We start from the raw sequence: 14,711 nt of genomic DNA on the forward strand, positions 1-14,711 counted from the left end.
ACAGATTCCAGGGAGGAGGGAGGTATCCCTCACCCCCTCCTGCCACCTGTCACTCAGCGTCGGTGCCTCCTCCATAATGGGGGATTCCAGTAGCTCCCATGCCGGGCAGTGGCGAGGACTCTGTGGGATAGATATATAGCCCTGTGCTGGGCATGAGCAGGAGTTCAGAGCCCTGCCCCTGCTCGGGGCCTCAGTCTCCCCATCTGGGCCTCCATGCTCTGTCACGGGGCTGCAGAGTGTGGGAGGAGAGAGTCTGGGGCAGGGTTGGGGGCGGGGTGGGAATGGACGGATGGCACCTGAGATCCCATCTTCACCTCGTTTGCGCCTGGGTCTGGTTTGTCCAGCAGATGGCAGCCTCGGCCCGTGCTCAGCCCTTCCCTGCCCTGCCCACCTGGTCCAGCTGGGTTCCTTCCTTCCAGAGGGGGCAATGATTTGCTTCCCCAGAAGTGGGTGGCATGAGTGGAATTTAGGATAAGGAGCAGCCTGCAACCACTATTTCTGTAGCCTGGTCTCTCCGGCCACATATGGAGCTCCACCGCTGACATTTTCTTTGGGTCCCACTGCAATGGAGGAAGCCCTCCACTTTGGGGCCAGGCAGAGCTGGTTCTATTCTAGGCCCTGCCACTTTCCGGCAGTGACTTTGAGCCAATGTCTCCCGTCTTTGAACCTCAGTGTCCTCATCGATTTTGCTGGGATGAAATGCATCAATGGCTATGAAATGTCTAGCACACATAGGTGCTCAGAGACCTGATTCTATTCCCAGTCCATGGGTGGGTGTGTCGTGTGTGTGTGTGAGGGGGGGGGCAGGGTAACTGCTGGGGCAGAGCAGGGACCCAGTGGAGGCTGGGGATCATGCAGAGTCAGCACGGTCCAGGGGCTACAGAGAGGTCACTTTCTTCTTCCTGACTCCCAAAGGCTGTTGGCAGGCAGCCCCAGGAGAGGGTCTTGACTGTACGTCAGGCGCAGGACTGGGGGATTGTATACGTGAGAACTCTGAGGCTCCTGTGGGGTGTTAGCATGTGTGCAGGTCAATGTATCAGCAAACATCGGTATTTTTTTTTTCTTTTTGTTAATCCTCCCCGGCGGATATTTTTCCATTGATTTTCAGATAGAATGGAAGGGAGGGAGAAAGAGAGAGAGAGAGAGAAACATCAGTGTGAGCAAGACACATGGATTGATTGCCTCCCGCACGACTCTGACTGGGGCCGGGGATCAAACCCACAATTTAGGCATGTACCCTTGACTGGGAATCGAACCCACAACCCTTTTCAGTCCTTGAGCCAACTCTCTAACTGCTGAGCCAAACCAGCCAGGGCAAACAGCATGTTTAATGCACATGTGTGTTGGACGGAGTGGAGGATGTGTACACTTGCATGTCAGGGGTGTGTCTGGGACACCTGTCTCAAGGTGTGCGTGTGTAAGAGTACTCCTGATGGTTTACAGGGACACTCGGTGTCAGGCAGAGCTGCGTGGGTACGATGGCATGTGTATCCCCGGGTATATCTGTGAGTTTGAAGACATAACTCACATGGGTGTCCTGGGGGGTGCACGGGTGTGTCTAAGAAAGTGAGTGTGTGCTGAGGGAGGGGATACTTGCCCATGTTTCAGGGAGGAGTGGACAAGTCTTGGTCCGGGAATGTGGGTCCATGTGCATCTAGAGGAGGTGTGCATGAATGGTGTGTGTTGGTGCGTGTGTGTGTGTGTGTGTGCGCATGCATGCAGCACAGGGCACTGGACATTTTTAGGACTGAACTTCTGGTCTCCTTATTTTCCTCACATACAGAGGACATACTGGGGCTTCCTGCTTCTGAGCAGCTCCCGCACTGGCCAAGTGAGTCCTGGGAATGAGCCACTAACGCTCCAGACCCACAGTCCAGGGCTGCCCAGCAGGCTGCACTCCCACCTCCACACCTGCCGGGGTTGAAGCCCAGGGCTGACCTCAGGACACGGCCTTTGGGAAGGACTTGCTGGATGTCCTTGGGCCAACAGCTCCCTCTCTCTGAGCCCTGCCCCTTTCTGGTTCGGGGTTGGAATGCACCGTCATTTGTCAGGTGTGTGGCTGTGAAGGCTGACGCAGGTAGTAGTTAAACACACAGGCTTGGGCACTAGTAAGACTCGAAGTCACATCCCAGCTCCTCCCCTTGAACATTGACCTGGGCTGTGGGTGCCCCAACTCCCAGCCTCAGTTTTATTATCTGTAAAATAAGGTCATAATATCCACTTCAGAGCTTGACTATAAAGATGATACAAAATGTAAAAATAGCTCAAACTTATATAGCCCTTACGATGGATCAGGTACTGTCCTGCAGTTTTCATGTATTAAGTCATTTAACCCTCCCAACAATGCTTTGAGGTAGGTGCTATGATTATTCCCACTTTACAGACTAGGAACCTGAGGTCCACTGAAGTCTATATAACATGCACACAATTGGACAACGAGTAAACGGTGTCCCCAGGGTTTGAATCCAGGCTGACGAGGCTCCCAGGACATGGCAAACACATGTTGTAAAACACGAAACAGGGGCCTGCCCTGTAAACCCCGAACCACCGTCATTCCCATGCCTCCCTCCCAGCGCCCAGGGAGCCACTGAACCACACGCCAGCAGACACGGACACAGGTATTTATTCCAGGAAGAGTTCGAAGAAATGCCCTCCCTTCAGCTAAAACAGCAGCATTCGCACTTCACAGAGCAGAGCGCGGCACCAGAGACACGGAGCGAGCGGGCCTGGGGCACCGAGTAGGAAGCAGATGAGGCCAGCGTGGGAAGGGGCTGCCCCGGTTCAGGTGGACGGGAAGATGAGGAAGCCACTGAAGACACTGTCCACCTCGGGACCCTGGTAAATGCGGCCCTTAACGGGGTCTTTTTCGATCCAGACCTGGTCTCCATTCTGGAGCTGGAGCACTGTGCCCCCAGACACCACCTGGAAGGTCCCCTTGCTGTTGCTGTCACAGAAGCCCAAGGAATGCGGGGGCTGGCCCCTCTTGGAGGACACGATGGACAGGCAGATGTCCCACTTGGACACCACCTGGAAAGTGAAGTAGTAGAAGCCCGGCACATCGCAGACGAACCGGCCCGTGTGGCTCTGGTAGCGGCCTTCCTCGTTGGTGATGATCGCGTCGAAGATGACCACGTTGCCGCCCATCGGCGGGTTCCGCCTCACGGCCGAGAAGGCCGGCCGCGACTGGTCATTGATGTTTCCCGGGTTGCCCTTGGCGCCCTTCAACCCTGGGCTGCCAGGGGGGCCCATGGGTCCGCTAGGTCCTGGGTAGCCCATTTTGCCAGGGCTCCCAGGGGGCCCAGGGTCCCCTTGGTCTCCTTTGAGACCTCGGATGCCTGTCCGGATGCCAGGGGCCCCTGTGGGGAGGAAGACCAGATAGGGAGTGAGAGTCTAGTGTCTGCCCATCCTCAGGGGACGGCTGGGACGCTGAAATGCTGTGGGCTAGTGGGTAGGGGAGTGCCTGGGCCTTTAAGACTGGTTTTGGCTGGCTCTGTGACCTTGGGCAAGTATCTCAACCTCTCTGAGCCTCAGCTTCTTTATCTATAAAATGGAGAGAGGGTAAACAGGCACTTGGGAAAGTGTCAGAGTCTGTGAAAAGCGGGACACTAGCTTCTCCACTGTGCTTCTGCCCATGGCCCTGCACTCCACACCCCGCCAGGCCACTGACCCGGACCTCTTCAGTTTCGAGGACCCCATGCAGGGTGCCTCAGTGTGAATTGTTAGAAACATCTCTGCAGATCTTTCTGGTCTGCTGTGGCCTGGGAGGCTTGGGGATTACATGAGACTTTCCTTTCCCATCTGGTTATGTCCTCTCTTTTCCTTCAGCCCCAGGCTTTGCCTGGAATTTGAGAGTTTCTGAAACCTGAAAGGGCTGGGAAGAGGGAGCAGGGACAGAGTTGGGGGGAGGGTAGGTGGAAAGAAGCAAAAAGGATAGTTGCTATTAATTGATCCCTCTCTATGTGCTGGGTGTGGTTAATTCTCTGTTTTACAGATGAGGAAACCGAGTCTCAGAGAGGACCACACAGCAGGGCAAGGGCTTCTGAGTCTGAAACCTAGGGCAGTGATGATCCTGGTAACTGAACAGTGACCGAGGACTGGGCACTGACTGCTTCAGGGTCATTCTTATTTATTGCAGCAAGAAAGAGGACCTGGGGGTCTGGGGACAGGGTCCAGGGAGAAGGTTACGCCCCCCTCGGACCCCAGGACCAAGTTCAAACTGGAGGGACTTTATATGGGGGCCCAGGTGGACCACTGCTTTTTGGTGCCACCCCCAAGCCTCCACCCTGGAGCCCAGATCGGTAAAGAGATGAGGGACTGGGGTCCAGAGGGAGGTACTCACCTGGCTCCCCTTGCTCCCCCTTGAGGCCTGGCCGTCCAGGTCGGCCAGGTTTTCCTGCAACCCCGTCCCTCCCAGGCGGTGCTTGGCACACATTCTGGGTCACTGTAGAGGCCAAGGACAGGGCCAGCACACCAACCACCAGCCAGAACCATGGGCCTTCCATGGTGCCCTGCAGAGACACAGCAGGGCCTGGGTAGGCTGGACATCACACACTCATGCCCACCCAACTCACACACTTGAACCCCCTCCCCACAGTGATCTACATACACCCTCCCCACCAATGCACACCTCCCTGCTCGAGGGACTTCCTTCCCTCCAGCTCCAGGGAACCTAAACCTTTACACAGAACCACAAACTCACACAGATACGCACATGGAACAGAACACACCCGCACAGTCACACACGCAGACACACAAACACTGCTGGACACATACACTGACACCCAGATAGACTCCATCCCTCACTCACCTAGACACACACGCTCATATACTCCTACAGATGATCAATTCCATTGAACAAATATTTATCAAGAGCCTGCTCCTTCTTTAATTAACACGCCCTCACCCAGATGGCAGAGCTGTGCTCACACCCGGGATTCACAGACGCCTGACACAACACGCCCACCCACTCCCCTCTCTACTCGTCCCCTTTCAGGGGTCACCCACTGCCCCCTCCAGGGGACCTCTCCACTGGGCTCTGAACCTTCCGGCTTCTTATGTTTTGGGGGATCAGGACCCAGAAACTCTGGTTAGAGCTAGTGGGTCTGTGTCACCACCTTCCACTCTCCCCAAGTCCAGGGAGCTAAGGTCCCCCCACTCACGATTCTGGGTCCTGAACCAGTGCCCCACCCAACTCTGTCCGGGCACAGAGCAGCTGGACGTGCTCCCTCCTGCCAGCCTGCGCGCAGCTCCTAGGCCTGCTCCCCGCGTCTGCACCTCACAGCCCCTCCCTCTCCGGCGCCGCCTCACCTGCCTCGGGTGGTCAACTCAACTGGACGCTCCTGCTGTCCACCCAGGGACCTCTGTGGGACACCCAGCAGGACAGCGCCGGCCAGGGGCCAAGTTTCACATCCCTTCCCACTTCCCCTTGTCCTCCTCCGGACCTGCCCCAGGCATTGCCCCAGAGGCGAGAGGCTGGCCAGGGACCTTTTGAGCAGACCTCAGCAAGACCGGAACATTGCACATCCCACCCCAAGCCACAGCTGGTGGGGGGCAGGGACAGGGGCGGGAGTCTGCAGGGCGGGGGCTGTGGAGGGCGTCCTAGGCGGGGTTGGTAGAACCAGGGAAGTACAGAACATCATGGCGGAAGGAACCTTTTTTAAAATCAGTAACTTGGAAGAGTGTTTTAGGATTTGAAAGCAACAGTATGTATTTATTTTTAAAAGCTTGTAAATGCAGAAAAGCACAATGGAAGGAGAACAGTGCAGTAGTAATGAGGAGCTTGGCTCCTAGCTGTACATCCTTGGACAGACGCTTAACCTCCCAGGGTCTTGGTTTTCTTATGGGTAAGTTGGGAACAACAGAGTCTCTACCTTGTCGGATTACTAGAAAGCTCTTTTAAAGATATGTTTTTATTGATTTTTTAGAGAGAGAGGAAGGGAGAGAGAGATAGAAACATCGATGTGAGCCCTGGCCAGTTTGGTTCAGGGTAGAGGGTTGGCCCCGTGGGCCAATGAGTTGTGGGTTAGATTCCAACCAAGGGCATGTACCTCGGTTGCCGTTTGTCTCCAGCCCTGGTTGGGGTCGTGCGGGAGGCAACCAATGTGTCTCTTCCACATTGATATTTCTCTCTCTCTCTCTTCCTTTCTCTTCCTCCCACTCTATCTGAAGATAAATAGAAAAATACCCTCAAGTGAGGATTAAAAAAAAAAAGAAACATTGATAAGAGAGAGATGTACAGAGGCTGCCTCCTGCATGCCTCCTAGTGGGGATTGAGCCCACAACCCAGGCATGTGCCCTGATGGGGAATTGAACGGGGATCTCTAAGTGCATGGGACGACGTTCAATCCTCTGAGCCACACCCGCTGGGCATGATTACTATAAAGTTTAATGGTATAATACATATACAAAACATTGGGCACATGGTGAATGCTTAATATTTAGTTTTTATTGACATTTAAAAAATAGTGTCAAAGCCCATGAATTCTACCATCTAGAGAATTGCTTACTCTTACTGATGGGGTACTCACTACCTGTCAGCACAGCTCACATCATCACTGCTAGCTAGGACCCTGAGTACAATTTTCTTTAGATTCAGCAATGTGTCTCTCCCAGACTAGGAACCAATGTATTTAGGCTTGGATTGACTATGTCTTTCTACTTCTTCCTATGACAATTTCCCCCCCTAAGAAATTGGCCAGAGGGAAGAGGAGGAGGAAAGGGAGGGCTGTTATACACAGGCAGATGAAGATCGTCTAGGGCCGGGGTTTTCAAGTTTTTGGGACTCTTTTTATATTTGCAATCTTGTATAGCATCCAATATATATCCAATAGACACAAACAGGGATACTTTGGTTTAAAGGGAGGGCCCAGAGCTCCTCCTACCAGCCCTCTCTTGCTCCCCAGGATTCAGGAGGTTAGGAGAATCTCTGTGTGACCTTGGGCAAGCCATGTCAATTCTCTGGACCTCAGTTTTGTTATCTGTAAAATGGGGGTAATACAGCCTCCTCACTGGGCTGCTGAGGGGTCATGTAACCTTATGAGGAAGTTTACTGTTAAACACCACATTAAAATAATCCTCATAAATAATATCTATGTGACCTTAGGCAAGTTACCCAACCTCTCTGAGCCTCACTTTCTCCATCTATCAAGATGAGGGAGGGGGCTGGAAGCAGGAAGGATTGTCCCGAATGGTCTGCAACATCCCTTCCCGTATTCAGTGTCTTTGACGGCATTGCGAGCAGGGTTGGAAGTATCACATGTCAGAGTCAGAATGAACAGCCCGATTGTTCCCATTTTATAGATGAAGAAACTAAAGACCAAAGACAAAAAGACCTGTCCACATAGAAAGTGGCAGAGTAAGCAGGAGGAAAAGCCAAATACTGTGAAAGGCCTCTCAAAGTATAATTTTCAAGATGTTAGATGAATGGAAACATATAGTGAGTGCATGTCAACTTTTTGTAGCTTATTAATGCAGGAGCCAGATGACAAAGCTGGTTCAGTGAAGAATCTAAGAAAAAAAGCAAACAAAAAACAACCTGCATAGAAGAGAGAGAAGAGAGAGCCAGCAAAAACAAAAACAATAAAAAATGACACAAGAATTCTAGAATATTCACAAGGACGTTAAAAAACTGGTTAACGTCCTTTAGGGCAATAAAATCATAATGTTGGGGTTATCTTTTCTATGGAAAAGAAATCATTTGCATTTCCACCAGGCAAAAATAACTTGCAACTTATCAGTTTTCTACCAGCTAACAGCTATCTTTACAGAGCCTAGGCCCCGATCAATAGTAAACAATAAGGCAGGAAAAGTGACATTCCCCTAGAGTGTCAGGTGACCCTTAGGAGGGCTTGTCAGACACGGCTCTAATTTGACTTTGAAAGGACACCGGTTATCTATTCGCCTTATTTCCAAGTGAGGGATGATTTCACTTATCAGGCTGTTTGCAAGAGCCCAAACACTTCCCAAGAAATAAATGGCATCGATAGTAATGAACGTGCCATTAGTGTGAAAAGTAAACGGGTAGGTGATGGCCTGTGAATGTCACAATGGGGACACCTTTCGTCAGATGGGAGGGGCACAGTTTCATTGCTCCAGAGCTCCGCCTGGTGCAGGGGAGGCAGGGGGAGGGGGAACCCCTGTCATGCTCACGGAGCCCGGAGCCCGGAGCCCACACACCCAGGCCCCGGCTGTAGTCAGGCCTAGGGAGTAACCAACACAAAATCTCTAAACTACTCGAGTTCTTTCCGGTGGAGTCACATCACACTCAAGGGCTGGGTTCCAAAACCAGCATCCTAGGCAAAAATTGTAAATGGTCAATATTACTGTTGGGGAAAAGAATCTTGGAAAGGGCCATGTTGGGGACCATATTACCATTTCGCAGCAATTCTGTGCGGTCACCTTCGGCTGTGACGTTAGAATAGATTTCTATTTCCTTGTTAGTTGGCTAATGGACATGCCCTTTTTTGAGAAAGGAAAAAGAAAGAAAATAATTGAATCCTTAAAGACCGGAGCCATACTCAGTGGGGAGGTGTTGAGATCATGAGGAGCTCATGGGACCTGAGGGGACTTGGGGGTGGCGGTGCATTGGGTCTCCCCCACCAGCTCTCTCCAGAAATAGGCTCCTCCAGGGTCCGAGTGAGGCGGCATCCCCTCCCTCATTTGAATCGATATCTTTAGCTCTTTCTCTCCCTGAATCACATTAGGCAAAATGCAGACAGTCAAATGTATATAGAACATAGCTCCGAAGTTCTTGTATTTGTGTTTTGAATTTAAAAATTGAGGTTGGATTTACAAGTCGTAAGTGCACCACCCGGTGGCTTGTCACGGGTGCGAACACGCTGTCGGCCGTCACCCAGATGCTGCCTTGTGCCCCTTGTTTTACCCCCTACCCCAAAGTGACCAGTGTGTTCCGACTCCCATCACTATGGTTACTTCTGCCTGTTCTTGAACCTCACGTAAACGGAATCACTCAATGCGTGTCCTTCCCGTCAGGCTTCTTTGGCTTCACAGGCGTGTGAGACCCATCCGGCTCCCCCAGCGTCAGCTCGGGTGCTGTGGCCGAGCAGCACTCCTGGGGTGCGCGCACCCCCTTCGCTCCGTCCTTCTCGGGTTCCTGGACATCTCGGGTCACAATGAATAAAGCCGCTAAGAACGTTCTTGTACAAGTCCGCCTCCGGGTGCCGCCCCGTGAACATAGGCGCTCAGTCCTCCCTGCAGTGTCTGAACACCCAGGCGGGGCAGAGTGCACACCAGCCGTCCTCCCTCTCGGCCCCGGGCCCACACCTCTCCCCCCAACAGCCTCTTTCTAAAACAAACAAAACCGAGACCCTCCTGCACCCTCTGCCTGACCCACCTGTTCTCCTTCTCACTCACTCTTCCCCTTCTCCCTGCTCTTTATCGCTGAGTGTCTTCATGTTGTCTTCCCGGCTAGATCCTTACTCCTGGGGGCCTCTGGTCTCTCCTAGTCTCCGGCCCTTCACCCAGTGAGATCAGGGTTTGGGTGGGTGGGGTGTTCAGGGAAGGGGAGGGAGCTGTCAGAACCTGCCACACCTCTTCAGAGCACACTCTTCATGCTTTGCATCTCTCCTGCGGATTAAAGCTCTTTTGGGGACTGTTTTATGAAAAACAGAAGAAATTGTAAACAACGAATAATATGTGCCTCCCATTTGCCTTGTCTGGGGATGACAGCGACCCTTCAAATTGTGGCCAGTCTTCAAATCGATGTGGTTTGTCCCTGACACGTGGCAGGCACTTAGCAAAAGTCCCACCTCTTCCTTCTCCCCCCTCCTGCCACTCGGGGCCAGGGCATGGTGACCAGCTGAGAAGGCCTCCACCTCTCAACCTGAGGCCCCAGCCGAAGACCAGAATCCTGGCTGCCCAAGGCAGCCAAACCCTGCGGGCAGCTCTGGGTGAAGCTCCCAACACCTGATATCAGCAAAGGTGCTAATGGAAGCCGCCAGGGGTGCAGGCAGGTGAGATGTAAAAGGATTAAGAGGATTAGGAGACAGTTTGGAAAACAAACAGTGGACTGTGGGAGCCAGCAAGGAGGCATTGCCTGCCTTGTGGGGGCCGGGCACTGGGTCCCGGGGCTGTCAGACCCCTCAGCCAGGGACCATGGCACCCAGAGACCTGGGTGATACCAGCTCACACAGTCGTTGGGTCAGTCGTAGGTGAGTGGCCAGGAGAACGCTCCCCATGAAGAGATGATCTCCTTTGTCTGCCCATCACCTGCCTGATACTCCACCTTTACCCACTGTTTCCAAGGGGGAAGCTTCGCCTCCTCGAGGATGTTTTCTGAAGATGAGTCTTGGTGCATTTGCAAGATGTGCCTGGGTGCTACTTCGTGAGCCCTGCTCTAGGCTTAGTTTTAGTGCTGAATACACGATCTCATTTCATCATCACGACCCCTGGGAGGGAGGACTTGACTGATGAGCCCCTTTTACAGATGGGGCAACTGAGGCTCATAGAGGGTAAGTGACTTACACAGAGTTTCCCCACCACACCAGGGACCTTTCTGTAGCTGTTCCACTGTCTTTCTATACACCGGGGCCTGAAGACAGGAACTCAGAAAGGAAGAGGAGATTGGAGGAGGTAAAAGTACTGGGTGTGGGACTTCGGAGGCAAGATTTGCCAGCTTCACATCTTCACCTCCCTGGGCCAGGCATTTTACACACACAGTCTCACTTAATTTACACTGTATCCTTACAGGGCAGTATTTTGGTTTATTTTCAAAGACGAAGGAGCTGAGGTTCAGAGAAATGAAGTGACTTGTTCATGGGTCCAGAGTTGCAAGATTTGATGACTAAAAGTATAGAATGCCCAATTCAGTTTTAATAGCAGGTCAACAACGGTACGCATGGAAATATTTATGCTAAAAAAAGACCCCGGTCCATTCTATATTTTATCTGGCAACCTACAGAGACCGCACAGCCCGTAAGTGGCTAGTCCTGCTTTCTCCGGTGCATTGGAATACCTACTTGGTAGGAAGAGGTGGGCTGAAGGAACGCTCCTCTCTGCCTCCCAGCACTGCTCCTGTGGGCTAGTCACAAACCCCAGCCAGGTACCCCTACCATGACCTTCCACATCCTTGCCATGGCAGGCTGCCCTCTGGGTATCCCTCCCTGCCCCAGAATTTCATCAGGAGAGGCCACTGTGGGCTGGAGGCAGGGGGCTTGGGTCCTATTCCCAGCTCTGCCGGGTGTCCTCGGACATCACTCCTCTGGGCCTCAGCCTCCCCATCTGCAAGAAAGAGGGAGGAGCTGAAAGAGAGCAGTGGTCGGAGGCACCTGGGGGAGCTGGTTGAGAACACCATGGTCTGCATGGCCCCCCTACCGCATCAGAATCTCTGGTGCGGGGAGTCTACCTTTTTCACAGGTGCCCAGGTGAGCTGAGGCAGGCAGCCTGTGTCCTTCACAGCAACCGAGGGTCTTTCCAACCCCGGCACATCGGCTGAGCCTGCCCCGCACCTTTGGGCGTAACTTTGTAGCATCTAGCTAGTGGGGAGCCGGTGCTGAAGGGTTTAAATACCTTGATGGAGAAGGACGGGGAAAAGTCCAGTTTTAAATATTTTGTTTTCCCTTTATTGATTTTAGAGAGAGAGGAAGGGAGGAGGAGAGAGATAGAAACATCGATGAGAGAGAACATCAATCGGCCGCCTCCTGCATGCCCCCCACTGGGGATCAGGCCCATAACCTGGGCATGTGCCCTGACCAGGATCGAACTGCCCACCTCTTGATGCAGGGTCGACGCTCAACCACTGAGCCACACCGGCCAGACGACAAGTCCAGTTTTGGGGGGCAGGGTAGGAGGGAGGGGAGGCCATTTCAGAAATATTCAGAAATATTTCTTACATCTGAGTAGAGATTACGTTTTTTACAGCCCCTGCCTGGCTCACGTGATCCCCCTCGCGGAGACTGGGGAGTCCACGGTCGCCGTCATCCTCGGGGCTCCGATGGGAACACCAAAGCTCCGAGAGGGCAGTCAGTTACAGTGTCACACCGCAGAGTCCAGTCTCCGGTGTCCGGGGCCAGGTCTGCCCGTCAGCCCATCATCGGCCCCGCCCTACAGTAGTCCTGGAAGGTGTCTGGGATAGACGGTGTCCTGTCCTGGTCCCTTCCCTTCCCGATTCTTGGGCTCCAGGAGCTCCTTTCTTCATTGTCACGCTCTGAGCCTCCATCCTGGTCTGTCAGCCAGCAGCTCACTCGGGACAATGGTCCCACACTCTCCCAAACCCCCCTCTCCTGTCCCTGAGCTGGGCGTGCCCAGGGTCACATGGCGTGCCAGGCAGAGCCAGGGTCCGGGGTCTGTGGTGCGCCACTCACACTCATTTTCTACCCGTGGAGCCGGACAGCTGCTCTGCCTCGTCTCCTCCTACTCCTCCCAGCCAGCTCGCTGCTGATTACAAATAAACACCCGGTCTTTGCCGAGAGTAATTAACTCTGCAATGTAGGGAGAGCTAATCAGCCTGGGGTTTGCTGCAGGTGGGAAAAGCAGAGGCTTCCCTAAGTAGTATGCAAATCAACCCCGGGCAGCTCAGGAAGGCTGTCAGAGCTGCAGAGCAGGGACGGCTCTGGGAATGGTGGCCCTGACTGCAGGGGCCTGTCCCTCACCTTTAGGGGGCTGGAGGGGTCAGAGTAGGAGTGGGAGCTCACCTTCCGGGGTTCCCAGACCATCTGCAGTCTTTGTGTCCGGAGCCCTGGGGGAGGCAGAGAAATCGGCTGGGGGCTCAGGGAGGACTGGCTTTGAATCTGAACACCACGGGCCCTTACCTGTGTGACCTTGGCCGGTCATTTCCCGAGTCTCCGTTTCCTCCTGAGCTGGAGATGGCGCATACTCTGCAGGGTGTATTGAGAGCTGGACAGGACATGCAGTGCCTGGCCTCCTCTGGCACGGAGTAGGTGTTCGGTAACTGGGAACTCCTGCCAGAAAGCATCAAGACGTGGCCATAGCACCCCCTGTGGGCCATGTGCTGCCCAGTCACAGCCCAACCCCCTGGGGCTCATCCTCAGCAGCTCTGCCTTCCAGGGGTGCAGTTGGCCTTGTGATGGTGACGGAGAGGCTTCGGGAGGGGCCCTGCTCCCAGGCACATTCTCCTGCTGCCTTGCCTGGCATCTGGACCAGGACCATGGCAGGAGAGTGAGGACCCCAGGGGACAGTTTAAGGAGGCAGGCACTCTCAGGATGGTCCCAGTGCAGAATCCACCCCGGGAGGGAACGCACGCCCTGCGCAGCTCGCTCACTTCATCCCTGTCCAGGCCCTACTCGCAAATACCAGAGATTATTTATTCAAGAAGTATGGAGTGCTCGCCCAGAGAAGCTTGGCCACATTAATGGGAAGGATGAGCCTAAAGAGGGAGCGTGAGTTCAGAGTCCGCAGGTGCCTCTGGGGCTTGGAGGGAAGGCGCAGGAAAAACAAGGCAAATGGCCCTCGGCTCAGATGTTTCTTCCCCTGGGAAAAAGCCTTCCGAGCAGCCCTCTCTGTGGTCCCCCCACTGGATTTCTCCAGCCTCTTGGCTCTAGGTACATAGGCAGTTGCTGGGAGACCCGGGTGGAAGTTGGCCCACACTAGGGCAGGGGCTGGTGGGACAAGCACCCCTCCCTTCATCTCCTGCAGGAACCAAGGCTGCTGGGGCAGGGGGTGGGGTCCCAGAGGCTGCCTTGACCTGGCAGGGAGGAGAGGAAGTAAAGTGTCATGGGTCAGCCTCTGGGTCCAGCCTGGGGTGTAGTTCAAAGCTGTCGTCAGAGCAAGGCCAGGGCTCTCGTTCTGCCCGGGCATCTGGGAAGAGCCCTGGCCTGGGAGCCTGGGGACCGGGTGCTCAGCCTGGCTGTGCTGCCTGTCTCCTCCCTTCCCTCTCATGTCAGTACCTTCATCCCCAACCAGCACTGTCCCACCTGCCTCCCGGGGCTGTGGGCAGACTCCATGGATGTTGTTCATGCAGGCGTGTCCCCAAAGCCAGGCAGATCTAAGGGCATCAAAGTCCTGCCAGTGGGTGACCTGCTCAGGGTCCCCACAGACATGCAGTAAGAGACAGAAATGGGTCCTGAACTTAGGGATGTTCACGGAGCAGAAAGAGGGCGGGCCGGCTGGGAATCCTGTTTCCCCTGCAGCCCAAATGCTGGCCTCAAGTGTCCCCGCCTCAGAGCCTCGGTTTCCCTATTGCCGATGGCAACGGCAGTTACCGTGCTGCAGGGCAGGCAGGAGTTTTAAATAATCTAGTTCACAGATACTAAAGGGCTCACCGAGGCCATGCGCTGAGACAGAGAGCTGGGCTGCAGCGTGGAGCTGTGTGGCTTTGAACGAGCACCTTCGCCTCTCTGAGCTTCGGGTTTCACATCTGTAAAATGGGGATGCTGGTCTCTCCCGTGCAAGTGCTAAACACGGAAAGGCAGTAGCAATCCTAGGAGACCTGGCTGAGGTTCGCCAGGGGCCACATGACCCCCTTGGCCCTGCTTGCACACCTGGCTGCCTCTGTCACCCAAGGGATGGGACTGGTGATCTCCGAGAGCAGCTTGGCTTAGACATTTCCAGGCCCTCGTCGAGGCCCCCAGAATCCTTGAAGGCCTCTGCCTGGTTTCGTTTGGTCTGCTGCCTGATTTTACTCAGAACGCGGGCTTCAGGTCCTGGGCTGGTTTTGATGACGGGGGTCCCAGCTGTTTCGCAGAGCCCAGGTGTGGGGGGGCTTCTGTGGCCAGAGGGTGGTCGTGACGTGCTAG

At 54.2% G+C, this 14,711-nt stretch overlaps 1 protein-coding gene across 2 annotated transcripts; it reads right to left on the reverse strand.

Moving 5' to 3' along the window:
- Positions 1-2,605: 2,605 nt before the first annotated feature.
- On the reverse strand, positions 2,606-5,444 carry C1QA (complement C1q A chain). 2 transcript variants are annotated; one of them, XM_036256754.1, is made up of 3 exons: positions 5,308-5,444; positions 4,340-4,508; positions 2,606-3,356 (listed from the first exon to the last, which is right to left on the reverse strand). In XM_036256754.1, exons 2-3 carry the CDS (start codon positions 4,500-4,502, stop codon positions 2,782-2,784), a joined length of 738 nt encoding a protein of 245 aa, XP_036112647.1. In that variant the 5' UTR covers positions 4,503-4,508; positions 5,308-5,444; the 3' UTR covers positions 2,606-2,781. The 2 variants fall into 2 exon arrangements, with proteins under 2 accessions (XP_036112647.1, XP_036112648.1); XM_036256755.1 differs by lacking the exon at positions 5,308-5,444 and adding an exon at positions 5,160-5,165.
- Between the last annotated feature and the right edge of the window lie 9,267 nt (positions 5,445-14,711).

This window comes from Molossus molossus, unplaced genomic scaffold, assembly GCF_014108415.1.
Source record: "Molossus molossus isolate mMolMol1 unplaced genomic scaffold, mMolMol1.p scaffold_m16_p_12, whole genome shotgun sequence".
Classification (NCBI taxonomy): Eukaryota; Metazoa; Chordata; class Mammalia; order Chiroptera; family Molossidae; genus Molossus; species Molossus molossus.